At 46.5% G+C, this 25,292-nt stretch overlaps 2 protein-coding genes across 3 annotated transcripts in view; one reads left to right on the top strand and one right to left on the bottom strand.

The window, feature by feature from the left end:
• Positions 1-4,390: 4,390 nt before the first annotated feature.
• pit (probable ATP-dependent RNA helicase pitchoune) overlaps positions 4,391-25,292 on the bottom strand; it is a 40,394-nt gene continuing 19,492 nt past the window's right edge. For both annotated transcript variants that reach the window (XM_037426014.2, XM_075894998.1), the window contains 2 exons: positions 6,323-6,500; positions 4,391-4,594 (listed from right to left, as the gene is read on the bottom strand). In XM_037426014.2, the coding sequence (XP_037281911.2) occupies positions 4,443-4,594; positions 6,323-6,500 (330 nt within the window). In that variant the 3' untranslated portion in view covers positions 4,391-4,442. The remainder of the gene's footprint in view (positions 4,595-6,322; positions 6,501-25,292) is intronic.
• On the top strand, positions 22,427-24,178 carry LOC142817688 (uncharacterized). The gene has a single exon (XM_075895000.1). It carries the CDS (start codon positions 22,570-22,572, stop codon positions 24,157-24,159), a length of 1,590 nt encoding a protein of 529 aa, XP_075751115.1. The 5' UTR covers positions 22,427-22,569; the 3' UTR covers positions 24,160-24,178.

Here is a 25,292-nt window from a genome sequence, read left to right as displayed (position 1 = left end):
TATAAAAAACAGTCATTTCCTACCTACAGCACGAAACCATTGCATAACAAATGCAGTTTCACAATCGGTGTTACATTCATTAATGCCGCATCTGTTAACCAAGCAAGTGGCATTGCATTCGTTAACCAGTTTAATCAATGAAGCACCACTGAACGATTTCAAGTTCCGCATTGCGCAGGGTGCTGTGGCTGCTATGTGCCAGCGCTGCACGTGCCTAAACCAGCGGCCAATATGCAGCTGGAAAAGATGCTCAAAGCCGTGATGCATGGCGATTTAACTTTAGGGTGGCACACTGTCCCCTTGCCTTCCATTTGAACTTTCTGGACACCGCCTATTAAAAACTGCCAGTAAATGTGTCGAATTGATGTTATTTCAAGGCACTCAATATTTTATTGCAGAAAATACAATGTCATAATATGTTAACTTATGCACGAAAAAAAAAACTTTTTACGTGGCTTGGAGGAAGCGGCACGTCAAACAGAGTAGTGTTTTTAGAAAGGTGATCATACCCGACAGTACACTACAAAACAAAGCCAAATAAAGACAAACTTACCCTGTAGGAGGTTCAATTAATCCAAAGCTCAATATATCTCGCTCTTGCTTAGCCCCTAGTTAATACAAATAACAAAAACAATTGTGTGCATAGCATCTCAAAGGGTTAAAGGAGTGCTTTTATGGCACTTTTCTGGTCTCTTCATTGCATTAAAATGAAGATTTGAAATCTCTAAATCTTGAAGCATTACCAAGCTCCAAAATGCACCAAATAGGTTATTATAATTGTTTACACGAGCTGGTTACAGTATCCAGAAGTGAATACACGGTAATCTTCACTGTGAGCGGCTTCTCTGCTACGATTTCTATGAATGCCATCAGCAGCTACAGCCAGAAATATTGCTCTTCTTGCATAGCAGTACTTGCCTAGTGTAATCCTTTCATGTAAAAAAAAAAAACCAAAAAATGGTCTTTGAGGCATGCAGGTAACATTTAATCAATGCCAAGATAGTGGTGCATGTCACAAATCATGAAACAATGTAACAGCGAACTCGGAAGGGTGTGTCTACCGCATTATGCAAAACTGTGGATGAAAGGTAAGGGGCAAAAAGCACGAATGTTTTGCGTTTCACTTGCTTAAACACATATCAAATTGAAGGGCACCCATTAGCAGGAAAACACATCGCTACTGTATAGCATAGTTCTATCCATGAATACTAGTCCACTTCACATCATGCAATGACCACACCAAGATGCTCCCCATGTGGGATTGAACTGGGTGCACAACACCAATGTGTTCAACAAGACCTAATAAAGTTGTTTTCATTGGAATTAAAATTCATGGAAGGAGGTACAAACTTCCTTGGCACGGTTGCTCATAAAATTTCCATTCTCAGCGAAAAAAAGACTCCTATGGTTTGTTGTGCCTATAGATGTAAGAAGAACGGACTGTAAAATAATATTTCATTGCAAAATGAATTCTACAAATTGCAGGCTATAACTATTTTATTACGGCGAGAAAATGGCTATTTTTCATATGTTGTGGAAAGAAAACGTTTGCCAGTTTGAAAAGTATTTCAGCACATGCTGCAGCATACCAAATCACTAGTAATGAAATTAAAAAAATAAAAGTTTTAGAACAACAAAAATATTCTGGAATGTGTAAAAATTTGAAAAGTGCGTAATTCTTGCTTGCCAGCTGATAAACAGCACAATAAAGAAAACACATATGCAAAAACACTCAAAGAAAAACCGAAAGGCACATAGTATTTGACATATGGTAGACTGTTAGTAAACGAAACCTGAAGGACCAGGAAAATATGTTCCATGTAACAGGAGTTCTGTTTACTGAGAAGTGAACATGGGTGGAGAATACAAGCCTGAAATGAAGTATTGCAGAGGCAGTAGTTCTGTTTAACAGATATCCGTTTATTAAGAGTCTACTGTAAGTGACCCAGAAATAGTATGAAAAATTTTATATATTCTACACAATGTTAATAACGTAGACAAAAACAACCTAAACCAAAGTGTAGCTTCATTGGTCGTGCCATGTGGTGAAGCATTTCCAGTTTTGATGCGAGACACAGGTGCATTTGCGCACTTTTCACATAAAAGTATTAGTTTTTGTAGAAGAAAAGCTTGCAGGTGTTTCTATGTACATGGATGCCCGCGATGTGAAAAATGCTTATAATCTAGATGTCCAATGAACTTGGCCAGTTCATCTAGCGTCGCCTCTTTCCGTGAGCTGCCTCTGTGCACATAGGATGGCGTTGAAAAATACGCAGCCAAGCATCTGTATTTTTGCGTATAGTATTGAAAAACAAAGAATGAAATCGCATCATAACGATCAATTGGGTGAGTTGGTGTGCTTTCATTTTGAGCAAGACATTGAAAATGAAATCGCGTGCAGCCCTAGAACCTCTTGCGCTGCTCCGTAGTGCGGGGCCGCCATGTTCTCCGGCAGCCTTCGTGATGTGAGGAGTAGCTCTGCCGCCGGCGCCAGCCCATCGCGCCTCAGCGGCGCATGAACCTCGCACGTAACCACAGCAGCTCTAACATAGCGCACAAAGGTCAGCAGCTACGCACTAGAGGAAACCACTAGAGGCCGTGAACGAAATCAACTTCTTAACGGCTGTAGATGTCCTAGGCTGACGCAAAACATTGTCGCAATCGGAGATTGAACCTGGGGTGCTGTCATCTTTAGATTCAAAGCTTGTCTTCCCTCAATTGAGGCGCAGTTGCAAAACAGTTTCAAGTGGCGAGCGTTTCTCGTGGTGCAGTTGCACATCCATGCGTGCGTCACGCCGCCACCACAAGAGCGACGAGCGACACTGTGTGGCCCCCTGTCTGATACATTAACAAGAGAAACGAAACCGGAGCTGCTCAAAACTGGCTGAAAAAAACATCCCGACACTTTATACATGTGGTAGACCTTCGCAAATAATTTTTTTAAAATAAATCTCCTGTGACTCCAAAGAACAGTTCTCTAGTGAATAGCCGGCATATATTTCAGGCAATCATTACAGCTCAACACTGTCAGATTGCGAAGCTGACACCATAGTTTAATATTTAACTTGCAGGGGTTTTTTTAATTGCAGAACTTTTATGTTACTGAAGCATAACTACGAGCAGCACACATTTTTCCCAAGCTCATCACGCAAGCCTATTTTCCCAATACATGCACATTGGTTCGCACAAATGTCGGTTAAATATGACCATCTTGCCAAAAGGACCAAATCCAAACTGATCTTAAAGGTTCAGTTGCTGAAATACTAGGAACTGCTAGACACACGAGCAATTCTTAGCAGAACATGCAAAAATAGATGATTCAAACCATCAATAACTGGTGATCGATTTGAATAGGCATGGTAACGAAAAAGATAAACTCCGTGCGTTGCCGGCCACCACCACTTTGCCATGGCTGTGTGACGTAACGTACATCATGAAGTGGAGCTGTCGTCTTCTGCCCAATGTTCAAACACTGCGAATCAGGCAGTTTTCAATTCCAAGCTGAAGAAAGCTGAAACAGCTCCATTGTACGTTTAGCTGACCACAAAACATCGTTGGCTGGAATACAGATGCTTACAAAGCAAATAGCTTGTGATGTCATGACTTGTAACTGCATCGGTGTAGTCAGACACTTTGGCTGCTTGTGTGTTTCTAAAAAATGAATTTATAAATGATGTACTTGACCAAATACACTGAAACATAGCTAGCTTGTTTGTGACCAATTAAAAATTAATCTGAATAACACAGATTTTGAGCGAAAATTAGGTGTCATGGCCCCTTTACTTGGTTAGAACATTCTGGCACAAATTACAACACAGGCATTATAAGAAGCAAATTGATGCCACATCAATTACATACACACAAAAAAAGTGCTGTTCCTGTTTACATTACCGTACTTACACGACTGTAAGTCAACTCGAATGTAGGTCGGGGAGAAAAAATAAAGGAGCACGAGCACATTTCTTTATATATATATATATATATATATATATATATATATATATATATATATATATATATATATATATATATATATATATATATATATATATATATATATATATATATATATATATATATGAAGTCTATGAAAAAAAAAAAATCAAATTTCAGTGTGCCAAGGTGGATTCACGGCTGTGCAAGAAAGCTAGCTTCGCGAAATTACACGGAAATTATTTTTCAGAGACTAGACAACCGAAACTAATTTTTGTTTTTAGGTCGACCCTCACTTTCAAATTTCAAATTAAGACAAAATCATTAAGATGAAATGGGTCAAGCCACAAACGTGTAACTATGGTTCACACAGGGCTTTACAGAGGTGGAATAATGAGGGAAAAACATGCGTCTTCGCCCCTTGCGTCCCCTTCATAGAAATAAGTTTTAACCATCATAAGCGGCACCGATTTTAATGAATGAGCTGTACAACAATCGAGCGCTAGTGGTCACCGGGAGAACTGCCTTTTTCTGTTGTCTGTTCCAACAGGAATAGGCTTGTAGATGACGGCCTTCTCACGCTTCTTCGGCGGCGCTCCTTCGTAGCCGTAGTTTGCAGCTCGGCCCTTCTTTCTGGGCCGAGCCTTGTTGCTGCCGACATCTGGGACCGAGTTGAGGAGGCTTATATCTTTTTCAAAAATGCTTTAACCTCACGAAAAAACCACCAGTACGCCACCAGTAGCGATTAATTCCTTAAAAATGTACCTAAAGGTTTGTATACAGATCACATTGAAGATACCATAAAGTGTTTACAATGCACGATTTCTTCGTAGCTCTTACTTGAACATGCTCGAAAATATGGTCTATACACTTATTCTGAAACCATACTGCTACTAATTGACTAAAAAAGAAATCGGCACTTATTACTCGATAAGAACACAACACTGGAGGCTTCTTGATAATGTTGCTAACATTGGCGTCGCAACAGCAGTGGGAGCGGGAAGGAGGGTTCATTCCCCACACCCTGAAAATTTTCACTTTTGCATGTTCATGCATACACATTCAAACCTCAATATAAAAAACGAATGTAATGAAATATCGGTTATAATGAAGTAAATAAAAAGAAAACATGGTTGATCCATCCGTCATGAAGTCAGTAAAACACGAAAGTAAAATGCGTCTTTAGAGAAGTAGTATAACGTTTACTGTACATTGTACGGTGGCGCAGCGGATAGCGTGCCCGGCATCTGTTGTTGCAGAACCAGGGGCCACGGGTTCGAATCCCATTGACGAAACTTTTTTTCTTTGTCTTCTGATCGTGCATATTTTTTCGACGTCATTTCCATTACGGAAATACGTTACTAAAATCTTGGTTGACCCCGGAATAAAACACTTTTGGTTAAAATAGTCTTGAAATAGATAAGATTGTAAGAAACAACCATTATAACGAATATTTGGATATAATAAACTTACTATCCAGCAAGATGCGACTGTTATAACGAGGCTAAGTGTACACACACCTACACGCAGAAACATACATGAAGCAAGATTGAAACCCCCCATCTCCAACCCCCGCAAACTTTCTGGCTATGCCCCTGGTTACTAACACAATTTATTCAGAGCTAGCCCTAGATCTGCTGGGACAGTAAGTATACAAAGCACTCACGGATTGAAATGAGTCGAAGTGTTTAGTTTAGTCGAGCCCTTTATAAGTGACATGCACTGGAAAGAAATTCTTGTCTTTTACATAAAATGTCTCTCATAAGTAGGGCACCATGTTTGCATTTTCTTATCAACCCTTATTTAATGTAGACCCACTGGTGTGTGTTATGACGATTTGTCCCTTAAAATAGTGTCTCCTATAGAAAGGTTCAACTGCATGATGTCTGCTATGAGCAACTGCTCGTGATAACTATGTCACATAATTTCAAATCCAGCCACTAAAGGTAATGTTGGCCTATATGAAAGTGTCTGAGTCAGCAACATGCCGATATGACACTGGACGTGAAAGTATGAGAATTACTTAGCCCTGAATTTCCACACTTCAATGAGTACAGTAGACACAGCGAAATTCTATCATCATGAATTACTCTGAACCTCTGAAACGCCTACTCTGTTATACACATTACATTATAAAAAGTCATGCAGCGTAAACCTTGCATAGTAGCCAATATGCGAGAAATTCTTCGCGACACAAGCCACTTATAGATTCATTCAATTGAAGACTAATTTTTCTCCTTTTCATAATGTAGTGTGGGCACCTCTTGGTCCACTTAAGCTGTATGTATATAATTGGCAATCTGCCCAATGTGATGTTTTGGCACCTCTCAGTGCAATGTGTCCCCACTTTTGTATCACAACCACTTAGCCTTTGAGAGCAAAAGGATACTCAAGTCAACGTTCGGAGGCACCACGAAGCCAAATGACTTGGCCACTTGTATCAGGTCCAGTGTGTTGACGTCAAAAATCGATTTTAGGTGATGCGAGTCATAGGCTCGCACATATGCCTTGTACGCCTCCTTGGCTGACATGTGCAGGTAGTAGTTCTTCGATATAAGCTTCTCCAACTGCACATACGAATAGAAGGATAAACGCACAAAAACAATGCATGCGGAGAGTGTTTCAATTCCAGCAACATTTGGCCAAGTTGAGGACATTCAAATACACTAGACTCATGATAATTCAAACTCTGATAATTCAAACTTTTGGTCAATTTAAACAAAATTCAATTTTTAGTTGGCCCTCTGTACTTTCAGTGTATTTAAAGGCCTCTTATTTTAAACTCATCATTTGGTTAATTCATACATTTTGCGGTTCCATACTGATAAATATCTGCTGCTTTCCCACTACTATTTAAAACTCGCATGCTTATATAATCTTAACAGTGTAAAAATGACAAATAAGTGCCTTAGCCCTTCGAGGAAACAGGCTTTGCTAGTAAACAAATGTTCTAAATGAAGCACATGCATGGTAACCGTGATGCTTCTCAACTGGTATATAGAGGTTTGTGCTGAAGGCACTTATAGCAAAGCAACAAATGACGATTCACAATTTCTTTAAAAGGCCTGATCAGCAGTAAATGTACAATAAACTTGTGAATCTCACACATCTGCTTTTTGTCTGTTGGGTGCAGTTAGGGTTTAAAACGCTTTAAAAAAATTTTAAATGCAATAAATTGAATGCCTAATCATGGTGTTTGCTGTTACCTAGCCCAGATTCATATATCTCAGAACTTCTGAAAATTCAAACTTCTTGATAATTCAAAAAAATAATTCAAAGGTCCCTTTGAATTCGAATTAAGGGGGCAGATTGGTCTTGAATATTTTGCTTATTTCTTCCAGTGATCTTGATTAAAGTGCAAAGGATTATGCAGTTTTTCTGCTGATTTCAAATATTTAATTAGTTTTCCTGTAACTCGTGTTGTTCTTGAGATAACGTAAGTTAACCGTTTAAGGCCGCCATAGAAAAAAATGTGCGTAATTAAAAGTGATATTTAAGATATGCCAACATATACTGACTACAGAGTGAATTGATTGATTGATTTGTGCGGTTTAACGTCCCAAAACCACTTTTTGATTATGAGAGACGCCGTAGTGGGGGGCTCCGGAAATTTTGACCACGACTATAGAGTGAAAGTATGCAACAATATGACTATAGAGTGAAAGTATGCAAGAGTTTTTTTGTTGTTTTTAGGCCTTTCTTGGTTATTTCACAGCAAAATGACCTATCCATTTTCAAAAGTAGCTGGAATCGTATAACAATTTTAATGAGTAATTAATTAAAAAGGCTTGTGCTCTAAATTATGCTCCCATACTTGCATTCTACACACATACAGCTTTCCATTGCAAAAAGAATTATAGTACCTGCCCTAGCTGCAGAGATATTAAGGCCTCAAATTGAACTTGGTAAATTTAGTTTTTTGAGAAAACTGAAAACATACAGCCTCTAAAAAAAAAAAAGAAACAATCATGGTGCGCATGTTTTGCAATCCTCATAAAGATGCTCACAAATTAGTAGCAGAGCTTCTAACACAGGTGCCGGCCAATTATAAAGAAGCCTCGAAGTCGGTTCCCCATTTTTTTTGCAGGTTCTGCACGTTACCGTATTTACTCGAATGTAACGCGAGTTTTTTTCAAAATTTCTCTAAAGTGATTTTGGGGGTCCGCGTTATAATCGAAGCACCTTAAATCATGCCTTGGCGGTGCCGCCCCACTGGTTCCTTAAAATGGCTACGACAAACCTAGCGATTTTTCAACTTTGTGCTGGCAACATATGCACGCTAGCAAAATCGAATCGAATCCAATCCTATTGTTTGCGACGTGTTTTGCAGATGGTTTATTTCCTTTTTGCTTTCGCGACTTCGGCTCGAGCAAATTGCAGCGCGATAAGTTCAGTACAAAGCCCGCTTTAAGAGAAGTGCAATACTGATGGCTGAGGAAATCGGGAACTCGGCCGCGGCTCGACAGCTAGATGTGGCGGAATCTACTATCCGTGGGTGGAGGCTCCAGCGTGAAGCGCTCTTCAAGAGTGAGCCTGTCTGAAAAGGCTTTCCATAGAGTTCGTTGTGGCCGTCACACAAAACTCGAAAAAAAAGTTGCGGAGTTTGTGACTAAGCAGCGAAATCGCCTATCGGGGGTCAACGTTAAGGTGATTCAGTGGAAAGCCCGAGACGTAGCTGGAGAGATGGGAATTTCAAGAGAGAACTTTAAGGCTTCACGTGGATAGGCACAACAGTTCATGCGAAAAAATGGATTTTCCCTCCAGCAAACAATGTCGTTAAGGCAGAAGCTACAAGCAGATTGCGAAGCGAGGCTAGTGGAGTTTCAGCGCCTTGTGCTCGACCTGCGCCGCTCGTGGCAAATGCTGTTGGGGCACATTGGCATCGCGGACCAGACTCCCGCTTTCTTGGACATGCCTACGTCAAAGACTGTCAGCGAAACAGATGCCCCCCAAGTTCGCATAAGGACAACAAGCAACGAGAAGACACGGCTAACCGTGATGCTAGCCTGTTTGGTGGATGGGCGCAAGTTGCCGCCACACATAATTTTCCAGCGCAAAACCATCCCGAAGGAGCTCTTCCCCAGGGATGTGATTGTCCGCTGCCAAGAAAAAGATTGGATGGACACTCCGCTTATGCTTGACTGGGTCAAGACTGTGTGGTGCCGACGGCCATGTGCGCTCCTCCACTCCGCTTCCATCCTAGTTCTCGACTCATTTCAAGGTCACCTGGTGCCCAACCTGAAGAAGCTGATGCGGGAAATTCAGACGCAGCTCGCCGTTATTCCCGGAGGTATGACGTCCGTACTGCAGCCATTAGACGTCTGCCTGAACAATCCATTTAAAGATAGAATGCGGCATCTGTACAAAGAATACTTGCAGAAACCAAATATGTCAATTTTAAAAAATGAATTTTTTTTGTCACTTTCTGGTCCCAAAGACAACTCTGCCCCCTTAAGGGGAGATGCGAGTCGAAAAATTGCGTTTTTAGTGAAATTTCTCGTATTTCTGATTTTTATTGCATTGTAATCTTCAAACCTTCTTCTTTCATCTGTGAAAATTTCAAAACTAAATTCGAACCGCAAAATGCAAAAAAATGTGTATGAAGGCATCGCAGTGGCTCAAAATTTCGTGAATTTGCGCCGATATTGGCCATCTTTGACTGCGCGCTGCTCCCCGTCGCAGTGCCGCCTGCCATCGCGATCGATTAGGAAAGTTGCGTCCGGCCTTCTTCTTACAGCTCCGATGACCGCCAGTTTCGTACGTGGGCAAAAAAAAAAAAGAAATAAAAACGAGGCCTTTTTATCACGTGGTTTGAGCGGTTTGAAACGCGCGGCACCCTAAGCTGCATCGCCATTGGCTACCGAGTCATTGTCAGCTGTGTTGGTGGCGGCCATCAGCATTTGGTCCGTCTGCTTTTCCGCGTGTCTACGCATATTTCCGCGATGACAAGCCCGAAAAAGTGCAACATGAGACCGCAGAGGTTTCGAACGAAGCACAAGTTCAAGGGAAGGCGGTGCAAAGCGCCTCGAACGACGGCGACGAACGAGAACGCGCCTACGTGTGCTAGGCCTGACGGGCGGCATCGACGAGTGCGCGAGGGACAGTGGCTGCGATGAAGGGATTGACGCTGCGCTTTCTTTCATCAGTGCTTCGGAAAAGAAGCTCGGCTTCTTCGAAAAAGACGAAAGACAGCGCAATGAGGTTTGTGCAACGACAGTTTTGTGCGACATCCTCTTGCTGACGGCACTTGTGGCAGGTGCGGCATGCCCTGCTTGCGGTATTCAAAAACTTGCCGTTCGGAAACCGGCAGAAAAGCGCAAGGGACTTTCGTCGCTCCTCGAACTTCATTGCGAAAACAGCGAATGCTCAGCGACTGTTCTTTCGTGCTCCTATACGTCACTGCGTGTTACGGCGGACGGCGGACTGTTCTTTCGTGCTCCTATACGTCACTGCGTGTTACGGCGGACGGCAGCAGCCGAGTGAGCCAACGGTATGACAGTGGGAGCTCCCGAGATAGTTTCGCTGTAAATGTGAAGGCGGTGGTGGCTGCACGCGCTGTCGGCATTGGGCATGAGCAATTGTCGAGATTTTGCTACATTATTGGACTCCCAAAGCTAATGCACCACCGAGGATTTTTTTCGATAGCAAAGAAGGTGCACACCGCTGCCATGGCAGCTGTGAGTGAAAACTTGCGTCGATCCAGAGAGTTGACGAAAGAAGTAGCAGGCGAAACTGATGTGGCTGTTATGTTCGACGGCACTTGGCAGAAGAGGGGCCACAAAAGCCACAACGGGATTGGCGCAGTTATCTCCTTAGATACTGGCCTCTGCTTAGACTTCGAGGTCATATCAAATTACTGCCTGACATGCAGTAGGCACAAGGATATGGGCCCAGACGAGGAAGTGTGGCAGGCATTCCATGGCCCAGTCTGTGAAAAAAATGCAGACTGTTCCTCCCATGCCATGGAAACGGAGGCTGCAATGCGCATTTGGCAGAGAACATTGACTTATGACACCCCACTGCATTTCATGACATTCTTGAGTGACGGTGACAGCAAAGCATATAGTGCAGTTGCAGAGTCAAAAGTCTATGGTGCTGTCAATATAGAAAAAGAAGACTGCACTAATCATGTGGCCAAGAGACTTGGCACCGCGCTACGGAAGCTGCATGTGCCATTACCACGAGGGCAGAAAATGAAAGAGCCAGCCATTCAGAAGCTCCAAACATACTATCAGATTGCCATAACAAGCAACAGGGGGAGTGTACGGGATATGTACACTGCAGTATGGGCTTCGTACTTCCACTCATGCTCTACTGACAATGCTGGCAGCCATAAGTTTTGCCCTGCAGGAACAGTCGTGGTGCAAACATCAACGCGCTGAAGCACTTGGTGAACCTGCACCACGCCACACACCTCTCCTGACAAAAGCACAGGAATTGGCTGTTTTGCCCATTTATAAGCGGCTAACGGATGAGAAGCTCCTTGCTCGATGCATCAAAGGGAAAACCCAGAACACATCGGAATCCCTGAACAGCAAAATTTGGCTACTTTGCCCCAAGACTAAGTTTGTCTCCCGAACGGTTGTCGAGACTGCCGCAGCTATGGCAATCCTGTGGTTCAACAAGGGTCATGCTACTTTCGAGCACATCCTGGAAGAGCTCAACATACTGCCATCTAGAGATCTAGTTACTTTCAGTGATTCCCGCGACGCGAGGCGCATCAAGAGAATGTCCGAGAGTCTGACAGCAGAAGCAAGGGCCCACCGTCGTCGTGGAGTGAAAAGGGCACGGCTAGAAGAGAGTGCTCGCAAGGACCGTGAGGGCACAACCTATGCTGCAGGACAGTTCTAGTAACTTGCAGTGCTTTTCAAAGTTCTGTTAAACATTATTGCCAAAGATTATGCATTTCTAACAACTCTGTGATAAAAAAAAAAAGGCTTCAGACTTTCAAATGCGTTTTTCTCCTTTTGCAGTTTTGTGTAATCTGTGCTTCTTATACACGCTAGTTCGTATACTTAGAATTGTCATACCTCTATGAAATTTTGCACATAGCATGATGAAGGCCCATAGAGTGCAAGTATCTATTCAGATTGTCAGTGCTGCTTGATTATGTTTTTCAAAAATTACATAACATTGAAAGCCCTTGGCAACTAGAGCCATAGTAAATTTTTCTATTTTATTATTGTATTTCACCTTTTTACACACAAAATTTATATAGTTTTTTGCACTCTACAATTCCAAAGGATCATAGTCAGCTATATCTGCATGCTTTATCTCAAATTTTTATAGGTCAGAATTGTTGCATAACAATGGCCATAATTTTGCAGTATCTGACCTGCAGAAAGAAAACCAAGCAATCTACATGAAAATAAATGACATATTTGAAAAGAGCAGAAAAACTCTATTAGCATGCCAATTTGTGTTAAATTCAGACTCTTATTAAAGAAAATCGTTTTTCGAGTAGCATCTCCCCTTAAGGCGCAGGAAGCTTTTGCCAGGGTGAAAAACTGTCTAGTGCAGGCGTCGGCGTTGCAGGCACCAGACCCGGGGAAAGAATTTATCCTTGCCACAGATGCATCCGATTACGCCGTGGGTGCATGCCTGGCACAGCAGGATCTGGTGGGCAAGGAGCGCCCTATCGCTTTTCTGAGCAAGAAGCTTAGCCCGGCTCAGACCCGATGGGCCACAATAGAAAAGGAAGCTTATGCAATCATTTGGGCACTGGGGAAGTTGGATGCTTGGCTATTTGGCGCTAAAATCAAGGTGATTACCGATCATAACCCACTCAAATTTCTGACTCTAACCACTCCGCAGAGCGCTAGGCTGACATGCTGGGCGTTGGCACTACAGAAGTATAACCTGGAAATTGAACACAAAAAGGGGTGTCTAAACGCTAATGCCAACGCAATGTCGCGGTTAGTGACTCCTAACGATGACGCATAACAGGGACGGCGAGTTAAGGGGGGTGTATGCTTTGTTAGCGCGTGCGCGCGACGGAGTCAACGAGGTACGAGTGGCAGTTGGTGCCTCACGTGTCGAGCCAGTGAACAAGTGTGCATATGTGGTTGTGTTTGTGTCACATGTCATAGATACAGTGCAACACAGTTGGAGGGGAGGTGTTCGGCTCGAACTTCGTGCGTTCCCCGAATACCTTATGTTACCCACCCCGTGGCCGGCGACCCCTCGCCAACAAGGAAGCAGGGCCACCGGAATGCGGGACGATGACTGTCTGCTGGCCACAAAGGACGCGACAACTCCCGTGCCACTGTCGGGCTCAATTATGGCGCCTTACAGGAGACCAAGCCAGGCTGCAGGTGGCCGGTACACGTGGAAGGTACACGTACGCGTCCGCCGGACAACCAGAATCAGCGGAGGCGACGGCATTGGCGCAGGGGCCAATTGTATTGATGGCCTGTCGGCCCGGCATCGCCGGAACTTATGCGGAGGCGCTTTTCCACGACCTGGCAACACCCGTCGTCGACCATTCCGGGAACCGGTGTGAAAGAAACCTGAGCGACGGCGGAGAACCGATGAGTGGGCAAGAGGCGGTGGGTCTTCGAGGTTGTGGCGAGGAGAGACACATCTGTGCATTCCGATTGGACTGTAAGAGTGGTGCGTTATGATTGGACTGTAAGAGTGGTTGAATGGGGAGACAGGGGATAAAACCAGGGGTGCAAGGACGGTGAAGGGGAGAAGAGAAACGAATAAACGTCTCTATATCCAGATGATGTCGCAGCGGTCATTTCCTCAAGGTGCCAGCAGATGAAAAGTTCTTGTCTTCGGCTTCCTTAGCGGCAGCAGCAAATGTCGCTCAACAAGCGAGAGGCGAGTGGAAAGAACCAAACGGAACGTAACTTTAACAAGAGTCATCAATGGAATCATGATAAAGAGGAATCCTTTACAGTGAAACTTCTGCCTAAATGGGACATCACTTCATGGTAGGTTAGCTCTATATTCAAGCAATGCTAAAGAAATATTTGTTAAACGGCAGATTATTACAGCCCAACCCACTAATAAAAATTCCAGATATAGTGAGCTATTGGTTATAACGACCATATTTTGGTGCACAAATGATTTTCCTACGCTGCTCTTTGAAACTGAGTCCACACACAGCAAATATTATTTAAAGCCTTCTACTTCTAGAACGAACATTTCCGACATGGTTGCGGTGAAAATATTGATACGTGTATGGAACTGTCGCACCGACACAGCTGAATTGGCACCCAAATGACGAAGACGACAACGAGGTTGTAGTGGGTTGGACTCTGAAGCTTCTCCCGTTGGCCTGCTTGACTGTGCGCTCTCTAAGCCGTTAGCAAGACCAGCTCTCGGTGAATAAATCTTTCCCGTAACATCTTTTGGTGGAGGTGCTGGGTCTTCACACAACCCGGCTCTGGAACTCCGCAGTGGCCGCCAGCTTTGTCCAGCCACGATGCCTGAAACTGGCACTCAGGCCTCGCCATCCGCGCCGGCTCCATTGCCTGTGATTCCCCCCCATCTTCTCGACCCTGGCACGTTTTCCGGGACGGACAGCACGGACGTCGAAGAATGGCTCGCATTATTCGAGCGCGTCAGCAAGCACTACAGGTGGGACGAAACGCTTATGCTGGCAAATATTCTATTCTACCTACGTGGTACGGCACGCGCCTGGTATGAGACGCATGAAGAAGAATTAACCAGCTGGGACACATGCAAGCAAAAACTTCGCGATTTGTTCGGTCGGTCAGTTGCTCGTCAGATGGCAGCCAGGCAGGAACTCGCGTCGCGTGTTCAATCATCGACGGAGTCGTACGTCACGTACATCCAAGACGTACTGGCACTGTGCCGGAAGACGGACAAAAACATGTCCGAGGCGGACAAGATCAGCAACGTGTTGAAAGGCATTGCTGATGATGCTTTCAACATACTAATGTGCAAGAACTGCACCACTGTCGACTCCATCATATCTGAATGCCAGCGATTTGAGCAAGCTAAAAGCAGGCGAATCACCCACCAAATCGCGAGATTACCAAACACTGCTGCGACTTCGTCTTGCGAGGATTCTGCAGCGCCCCGTTCACTCGCCCCTCCTGCCAATATCGCAAGGATTGTTCGCCAGGAGCTGGAAGCCATGGCACCCGCTTCCTATCAGCCCCCTGCACAAGACAAGTGGGCAACAGTCTCGCTTATTCAAGCCGTCGTACGTCAGGAGTTTGCTAACCTGGGCGTCCAGGTTCCCCAGCCCGCCAGACTTATGCCGCAGCCCATGAGCACTCCCGTCCACAACGCTGACCACCACTCTGCTCCACTTGTCGCTGCGGCAGCTTCGGCTCCTCGGTTTCCACAACGCTACCGAAATCCATCTGAGTGGCGCACGCATGATGATCGACCAATCTGCTTTTCTTGCTCTCGAGTTGGGCACATCTCCCGCCATTGCCGCAACAGGTCGTATTTCCGGCCAAGCTTTCGTAATGTAGATCGCCGTCAGGACCGCGGACACTATTCGCAACCCGGTTTTCCGGATGACCATACTCTGGACCCTTCAGCTCGCCGTTCATTTCCACGCTCCGAACCATCCTACGCTGACGTCGTCGCCCAGAGAAACTGGTCCAGCCGCTCGCCGTCACCTCAGGGTCGGCCGTCACGCTCCCCTCAACGCCGCCGCTCTCCGTCACCGGCTTTTCTGCCCATTCCCCGGGAAACTGACGAGTGCAGCTCCTGGAGGTGGCGCTGCGTTGACGACTCGGAACGAAAACCCTCAACCGGCTACAAATTCAAGACGCAATTTACTTCGGGTGTTCGTTGATGGCCACGCCGTTACTGCTCTAATTGACACTGGTGCCCAAGTATCTGTTATGAGTTCTACACTTCGATCTCGCCTGAAAAAGGTTCTCACACCAGCTATGTTCTCTACTGTTCGAGTTGCCAACGGAAGTCGAACATCGGTGCTTGGTATGTGCACTGCCCGCGTTACTGTTGCTGGCCACCACACTTCCGTTCTCTTCGCAGTCCTCGATGCTTGCCCACACGACGTCATCCTTGGAATTGACTTCTTAACCGCCCACTCCGCCCTCATCGATTGTTCTACCGGTATCTTACGGCTCGAATTACCTTTGTGCTCCGATTTCACTCCTCCAAGTCGCACTCGGCTACGATCCGTGGAGTCTCTACGGCTACCGCCCCAGGCTGCTATGTACATTCCTCTGTCGCCCTTCCCGTCCGTTCCTGATGGAGACTATCTGGTAGCTCCCCTCATTGATTTGACTCTTACGCACCACATCGCACTACCACATACTATAGTGGTTGTTTCTAACAACACGGTGCTACTTCCAGTTCTGAACTTCTCTACGTCGACCCAAGTGCTTCCCCAAGGCATCACTTTAGCCGATCTTTCCACCCTTGATGAATGTTCGATTTGTTCTTTCACACCTGACACTAAGACCATGACGAAACCTGTCATCACGTCGCAAAATAAGGTGTTCCTCGACAAAATGATATCCAGTGACCTCTTACCTTCCCAAGTTGCGGCGCTCCGGGGTGTTCTATTTTCTTACCTGGATATCTTTGACGTTGACGACCGTCCCCTGGGCCGCACAAGTGCCGTAACCCACCGCATCGACACCGGCGACGCCAGTCCACTTCACAAACGCCCTTATCGCGTGTCACGTGCTGAGCGCCAAGTAATACAGACGGAGGTCGAGAAAATGCTCAGTAAAGACGTCATTGAGCCGTCATCGAGTCCTTGGGCCTCCCCTGTGGTCTTAGTTAAAAAGAAGGACAACACTTGGCGTTTTTGCGTCGACTATCGCCACCTGAATCGGATCACCAAGAAGGACGTTTATCCTTTACCTCGAATCGATGATGCGCTCGACTGCCTCTACGGCGCCAACTATTTCTCGTCCCTTGACCTTCGATCCGGATACTGGCAAATTTCGGTCGACGACCGTGACCGCGAGAAGACGGCATTCATCACACCCGACGGCCTTTACCAATTCAAGGTCATGCCTTTTGGTTTGTGCAATGCCCCGGCTACTTTTGAACGTATGATGGACTCTCTTCTTCGCGGTTTCAAATGGTCGACCTGCCTCTGCTATCTGGATGATGTAATAGTTTTCTCGCCCTCCTTCGAAAGCCACCTGTCTCGCCTCTCGGCAATTCTTGACGTTTTTCGTTGCGCTGGTCTCCAACTCAATTCGTCGAAATGCTCATTTGGACGTCGGCAGATTAAACTACTCGGCCACCTTGTTGACGCCACTGGTGTTCAACCCGACCCTGACAAAGTCCGTGCAGTCCGAGAATTCCCGGTACCGCGTTCCACACAAGAAGTTCGCAGTTTTATTGGGCTCTGCTCATACTTCCGCCGCTTTGTCTTCAATTTCGCGGATATTGCTAGGCCCCTCACGGATCTCCTCAAAAAGAATGTGGCATTTTCTTGGGGAAGCGACCAAGAACATTCCTTCGCGTCGCTAATTACCGCCCTCACATCACCACCTGTGTTGGCTCATTTTGATCCAGCGGCTCGAACAGAGCTTCGCACCGATGCAAGCGGCCATGGCATTGGTGCTATACTCGCTCAGATACAGAATGGCACCAACCGTGTGATAGCCTACGCTAGCCGTCTTTTGTCGCAAGCGGAACAAAATTATTCCATCACTGAGCGGGAATGCTTAGCCCTCGTTTGGGCTATTGCGAAATTCCGTCCGTACTTATACGGACGTCCGTTCGCAGTCATCACGGACCATCATGCGCTTTGCTGGCTATCGACGCTTAAGGACCCTACAGGAAGACTCGGCCGATGGGCACTTCGATTACAGGAGTACACGTTCTCGGTTGTTTACAAATCTGGAAAGCTGCACAGCGATGCTGACTGCTTATCCCGGCACCCTGTCGATCCACCTAGCTCCACTGATTTGGAATCCGATGCCTGCGTTTTAGCCATCACTGACTTTCTGAACGTGGCTGACGAACAGCGCCAAGATCCATCGCTGCTCACCATCATTGACCGCCTTCAATCGCGTTATGCTGACCCTTCTCTTAGCAGATACCTGCTTCAAGACAACGTTTTGTACCGCCGCAACTTACACCCCGACGGCGCCGAACTTTTACTCATCGTACCGCATCACCTGCGAAAGGATGTTCTGCGACAATTCCACGACGCTCCAACTTCTGGACATCTAGGAGTCTCCAGAACTTACGACCGCATTCGACGACGAGTATTCTGGAAGGGTCTGTACCGCTCTGTTCGCCGTTACGTCACATCTTGTGACCTCTGCCAGCGCCGAAAGAAGCCTACGACTCCCCCTGCCGGTCTACTTCAACCTATTGAAGTTCCAGCCGAGCCATTTTATCGAGTGGGGTTGGACTTGCTAGGCCCTTTTCCTACTTCTACAACTGGAAATAAATGGATTGCAGTGGCCACAGACTATGCCACTCGGTATGCAATCACTCGAGCGCTACCAACCAGCTGCGCAACCGACGTTGCCGACTTCCTGCTGTACGACATTATTCTCCAGCACGGCGCTCCGACTCACCTGCTCACAGACCGTGGTCGCTACTTTCTATCTCGTGTGGTTGATGATCTACTCCGATCTTGTGCTACCCGTCACAACTTCACCACATCTTACCACCCTCAGACTAACGGCCTTACGGAGCGACTAAACCGCACATTGACGGACATGCTTTCCATGTACGTATCTACCGACCACACTGATTGGGACATAGCTCTTCCGTTCGTAACCTTCGCCTATAACTCGTCGCGTCATGAAACAGCGGGCTACTCCCCTTTTTATCTACTCTACGGACGTCATCCCTTACTGCCCTTCGACACACTGCTTTCATCAGACCACCCATCCTCCACCTCGTACGCTCAGGATGCAATCACCCGTGCCCTCACGGCACGTGCGGTAGCGCGTGCTCGGTTATCGTCGTCGCAGACAGCACAGAAGTCTCTTTATGACCGTCGACATAGAGATGCCGTTTTTTCTGCGGGATCTCTTGTTCTCCTGTGGCTCCCATCTCGACGTGTTGGCCTCTGCGAGAAACTCCTATCGCGATACGCTGGGCCCTACCGAGTCATTCGTCAGGTCACACCTGTGACCTACGAGATTGTCGCTACCACAAACTCATCAGCTGCTGCTCCCAGAACGGAAGTGGTCCACGTTTCTCGTCTCAAGCCCTACAACGCCGACTCGCTCATTTAACATGCACCGAGACGGTGCCTTACGGGCCGGGGTGATGATACGTGTATGGAACTGTCGCACCGACACAGCTGAATTGGCACCCAAATGACGAAGACGACAACGAGGTTGTAGTGGGTTGGACTCTGAAGCTTCTCCCGTTGGCCTGCTTGACTGTGCGCTCTCTAAGCCGTTAGCAAGACCAGCTCTCGGTGAATAAATCTTTCCCGTAACAATATGATGTGTAGGAAGCGAAAATAGTGTTAAAACAGGCATTCTTAGCATGAGCTAGGCGCTCACTCGCGTGTGCCCTGCTGCGAGCACCACAAGCAGACTTAGAACTCTGCGAACTAGGTTCCTCACTTTCCAGATAGTTTTTTTTTACCGGCAAAACGGAAGTTAGGAAAAAAAAAATGAAAGGAAAATAGGAGGCAGCATAAAGATTTGCGATCAGCTTTCGCACAGCAAACGTTTCTGACAACGTTCTCGGCATCTAGGACCGCCGACAATTAACCAACAATGCCTTCGAACCCAAGAAGCCATAAATGTGAGAAACCATAACTTTCACTGCGACACTGCTCTTTGACACCACAATGTGGCGCGGAAGATTTCGACAACGGTAGAATTCGGTCGATAATAACGACTTCCGTGCGGTTGTGGCGGTGCCCAAACAGATAAGCATAAGAAAAGAGTGATGACGCGGTAGCCGGTGGCGATGAACGTGCCATTTTGACTCATTGCCGGCAACCTTACCTCATTTATCTGCGGATAGCCGCTCGGCGGTACAAGTGCGTCATGCTACCGTTCGCAAGTTCGTCGCCGTTGCGCCATGTGAGGCTGCTTGCACACGTTGCTCGCAAAATTCTTTGTAGAGTTAAATGAACAGGCTACTCACCGCACCAGAGCGCAATCACAAGTGAAGCATGCACGAAGAAAGAATACGCGCACATACATTGGACTGCAAGCGAACTGGCATGCGACGACGAGAGCTGATGAGGCGACGTGCTGCACGCAACTAACCAGGTACCGTATAAACCGGACTATAGGTCGAGTGGGAATATAGGTCGACCCCCCAAGTTCAGGTTACCGAAAAATAAAAAAAGGAAAACAACCCAAAACTGCCGAACCACATTTATTTGCAAATTGGGCGCACCCCATCCCGATCATCGGAGCTCCCCTCTACCACCATCGCAACTGTCGCACCATCGCATTGTCTTGTGTTTGAAAATGACGAAGGGCGGAAGTTTTCTACCATCTGCCGTGCATGCCAGCATGACGGTGAAGCGCGAGTGCTCGTTGCCAGTGGACAGCAGCTTCACATCCTTGGCGCCGTGCTGCATGATCGTGGTCGACGAAGGCATGTCAAACCACACGGGGGTCTCATCCGCGTTGCCAATCTGCCCCATCATGTAGTCGTTCTGCTCCCGAAGCCGGTTTATGAAGCGCTGAAAGTTTATGAGCTTGTCCTCGAACTCCTCCGGCAACTTTTGACAGATGGATGTGCGCCGCTGGAGAGAAAATCCTTTGCGTCGCATGAATCGACGCACCCAAGAGTTCGGCGCACGAAACTCTTCTCTCCTGAGCCCAGCTTCGCGAGCGAGTTCCACGGCTTTCTTGCGAATGGTATCTACGGTCACTGGCAGCGAGCGTGCACGAACTTCCCGCACAAAGTCCGCTAGCTTATCCTGCAGCTGCGGATGAATGACACTTTGTCCACGAAACGACATTTTTCGAGGATTGCACATCTCCAGCTTCCCTTTCTGCGCCCTCCAATAGCGCACGCTTTTTGCTGATACACCAAAGCGGCGCTGAGCAGCCATAATCCCGTTCGCTTCTGCGAACTTAACAACATCTAGTTTAAACGCAGCTGAGTACTGCCTCCTCGCACCGCTAGACGTATTCAGTGAACGAAAAAAAAAAAAAAGGCCACTAAAAATGCAGCGCAATGTCAAGCGGAGCGAAAACTCGGAACATATCGGAAGCAAATCACCAACACAAAGAAAACAGACTGCGATCGAATGTGGATATGGCCACGTCTGGCTTAACAAGCACATGCAAGCCATATGTTGCCAGACAGCATCGCGGCTAGACACCGCTATATAAGACGAGAGGCGACCTTAGCTTATTATTTTATTGAAAAAATCTCGACCTAGATTCCGGTGTATACGGTATGACTGGCTCGATGTGGCGGTACCACGCTTAAGTGGAACAGCGTGAGTTAATTGCAAACGTGGTTGAATTCACTCAGGAGAAAACGAGCGTCATTTAACACGTGAAAAGCCTCAACCTGTCAGCGGAGGGGTTATCGCACTTTTTTGAATAAAAATTCAAAAGGAAAAAAAAATGGTTTGACAACTAAGTGAATGTTTTTATGGGTGGGTCCATATACAACAAACTATTGATATAACGACGATTTTTCGAGGCGCTTTCGAGTTCCTTATAAGTGCGTTCGACTGTGTAGGATTCATCTCGTAAATGATAAATGAGTTTTGTAATTCTGCCTGCACCACCATGGCCAAGAATCAAGCTTGCAGCATTTTTCCGAGCACCAAAATTTCCGAACAATACCGCGGGTACAGTTAACCACAATGGTTTGTGAACCATGCGGGCAAATGGCCAAGAGCAGTTTTGCAGCATATCTGCAACATCGGTGGCAACCGACAGCAGCCCTGCACCTGACACTTTCCCTCCCTTAAGGGGAGACGCGGGTCGAAAAGTCGCGGTTTTCCGGAAAATTTTCGCTTTTTTTTTTTTCCGGCTGTATTGGCATCCTTGGACTATAATCTATTACTTCTGAAAATATCAAGCTGAAATTCGCACGAGAAATTATCAAAAAATGCTTCCAAGTGGGCAGCGGTGACGCGAGAAATGCGCGAAAGTCGCGAAAAACGGCGAAGTTCGCGTCGTCCTGTCGCGAAAACGACGCGTTGGCCGCCATTTGCAATCGTGCACGCATGCTGCGAAGGCCGTATCCTTCATAATCCACTAGTAGCCAGTCTCGTGCCTTCACGCAGAATAAACAAAAAACGAGAAAAACAACGCGTACGTCACGCGTTTTGAATATCGCGGCACACAGCGCGAGGCCGCCATTGGACGGCGGTGCGCTCGACGCTCCTCCCCCTCCTATCTCTCCGGCAAAAGAGCGAAGCCTCGGACGTCGCGATCGAGTTTTTCTGCGTTTCTCTGCATTTTTGCGTCATGGCAAGCCCGAAGAAGTGCAGTTCAGATAATCGAAAGTTCAGAACTCGCCACAAGTATCGAGGGAAACGGCGTCGGACGCTTCGCAAAGCGACAGCGAACGACGATGTCGCCCCCGACCAACGCCCCCGACTCTCCGACTTCGGATAGGCCTAACACCGTCACCGAACCCTGCGACAGTGGTTGTGAAATAGCCGCTGCCGTGGAATTCGTCAGTGCATCCCAAAGGAAGATTGGATTCTTCGAGAGTGAACGTAGACCGGTAGATGCTGCTACTGCGAACATGCTGCTTTGCGAAATCGATGCGCTGACGGCACTTGTGGCGGGTGCGCAATGCCCAACCTGCCGCGAACGGAAGCTCGGCGTGCGAGAGGCAGCTGGAAAGTGCAAAGGACTTTCGGCATTCCTCGAACTGTGCTGTCAAAATTCTGATTGCCCTGAATCTGCACTTTCGTTCACGCACACGTCGAGACGTACTGCTTCGGCCGGGGACCAAGGAACGAGCGCTCGTTTTGACAGCGGCAGCTCGCGTGACAGCTTTGCTGTAAACGTGAAGGCAGTTCTGGCAGCACGCGCTATAGGCGCAGGCCACCACCAACTTTCACGATTGTGTGCGATTCTCGGTCTTCCGAGCCCGATGCATCACAAGACATTCAACGGCATTTGCAAGAAGCTCCATGGTGCGGCGATGACGGCAGTGAGCAAAAACTTGCACCAGGCACGAAACATCACGAAGGACGCAGTTGGCGGCAGAGATGTGCCAGTCATGTTTGATGGCACCTGGCAGAAAAGAGGTCATAAAAGCCACAATGGAGTGGGCACAGTCGTGTCCCTGGACACGGGGCTCTGCCTCGATTTTGAAGTTCTTTCGAACTACTGCCATGCTTGCAGTATACACAGGGACCTTGGGGAGGATGAAGAGATATGGCGAGCTTTTCATCTTCCAGTTTGCCAAAAAAACACTGACTGCTCATCCCATGCAATGGAACCTGCGGCAGCTGTCAATATATGGCAGAGGACCTTGTCTTATGAAACTACACTGCGATTCACCAGCTTCCTAAGTGATGGTGACAGCAAGGCCTACACTGCAGTCTGCGAGGCAAATGTATACTGTGACACCCCCATTGACAAAGAAGAGTGCACGAACCACGTTGCAAAGCACTTGGGAACTGCCCTACGGAAATTGGCAACGCCACTGCCACGAGGCGAAAAACTGAAAGATGCGACAATAATAAAACTACAAACATATTACAAGATCGCCATCACGAGCAACAAGGACAGTGTCCGAAATATGTACACTGCCATATGGGCATCGTATTTTCATTGCTGCTCCAGTGATGGCGCCAGTAGCCACAACCTTTGCCCCACGGGACCAAATTCCTGGTGCAAGCACAAGCGTGCGGAAGCACTGGGGGAGCCTGCACCACGCCACACCCCACTGTTGACGAAGGCTCAAGGATTGGCAATTATGCCTATCTACAAGCGCCTTACAGAGGAGAAACTCCTTATTCGGTGCCTTCATGGCAAGACACAGAATGCAGCCGAATCGCTGAACAGCAAGATATGGCTGCTATGTCCAAAAACAAAGTTCGCCTCCAGAACAACTGTGGAGACAGCCACCGCTCTTGCTGTACTCTGGTACAACAAAGGCCACAGGGGCTTTGAAGAAGTGCTCGAAGGCATTGGAATTCTCCCCTCACAAGATCTGGCCACACATGGTGACCACTGTGACGTCATGCGCATCAGGAAGATGAACCTGAAGCAAACTGCAGAAGCGAGGGCACACCGTCGCAACACAGCGAAGAGAGCTCGTGTTGAGGACACTGACCGCAAGAGCCGTGAAGGACCAAGCTATGGTGCAGGGGACTTCTAGACACTTGCAGTGCATTCAAGGCAAGGTACTTTTCATTGTGCCCCAATTTGATGCAAACAGAATGATTTCCTAATAAATGCCAACTTTGCGAACTTTCAAACTTGTTTTTCTCATTTTCATTTTTTCTGACAGTTTCACGTTTTCCGGGCAGCCTTTTAGAAGCTTATATTCATTGTATAGTAACGAAACTTGGCACACATATTCTTCAACACATGCAGAATGCAAATATCTACTCTAAATTGCAGTGCCTACCAGCATTAGTTGTGAAAATATTAGCTTATTGTTTCAAGGGAGATTGAAAATAATAAGTCATTCAATACAATTTTTTTTTCTTGGTTCCAATATTTCTGTGACATATCTATATAGATATTTGCACTTTTCAACCTACCAAGAGTCAAATAAGATCAGACACAGTGCTTTTACTGAAAGTTTAGTACATAAAAGAGTGCCCGCAAAAAATGTAACTTTTTGCTATTGTTTATGGCATAACTCAATAATTATAGCAGCTACACAAAAAATGATTGCATATTTGAAATCTGCATGAAAAACTATACTAATAACAAACTTTTCAAGTCTCTATTACTAGAAATAAAAAAAAAACTTTTTCGAGGAGCGTCTCCCCTTAATCGATGTCTCAGCCAAGTTCTCAGTGGGCACCAATATTTTCCATGTTTCTCTTTTAATGGGATCTGCTCTTCAGTAGCCGTGGCTACATGCTTTCGTCTTGAGAGCAGCCTATTGGCATAACACTTATCAATATTGCGATCTTCCTCACCAAGTTGATATCTATGCAACGGCACAAGTTCAAGGCACACTGTGATCACTATGATTCTGCTGTTAAAGTAGATGTGTGAAGGCCATACTGCAGATATCTGCTTTGTGTGAAAGCAGCAAACCAACATTGTGCTGCATGGCAGCAGAGAATGGATATGACATAGAACAACAAGAGGGCCTATTTTCGGCCTAGAGCTGCGGCTGACGATAGGCGAAACACCACTAGGCAGCACGTGCAAAAAGTTTATCGTGCGCTCGCGTGGTCCGTAGACTTTTGTTGTCGACAGCACTTCATTCTTACACTCGAGCAGTCACTGCGATGAAAGTGCTCCTGTTGCTGTTGAAGTAAAACGCCCAAA

This window comes from Rhipicephalus microplus, chromosome 5 (genome assembly GCF_043290135.1).
Source record: "Rhipicephalus microplus isolate Deutch F79 chromosome 5, USDA_Rmic, whole genome shotgun sequence".
Classification (NCBI taxonomy): domain Eukaryota; kingdom Metazoa; phylum Arthropoda; class Arachnida; order Ixodida; family Ixodidae; genus Rhipicephalus; species Rhipicephalus microplus.
Note: the sequence above shows the minus strand (reverse complement) of the source record. Positions and strands in the feature narration are given on the sequence as shown.

What these genes read in the sequence shown, in the direction of transcription:
- LOC142817688 (XM_075895000.1), top strand. Translation starts at nt 22,570, where the DNA reads ATGCTGCTTTGCGAAATCGATGCGCTGACGGCACTTGTGGCGGGTGCG.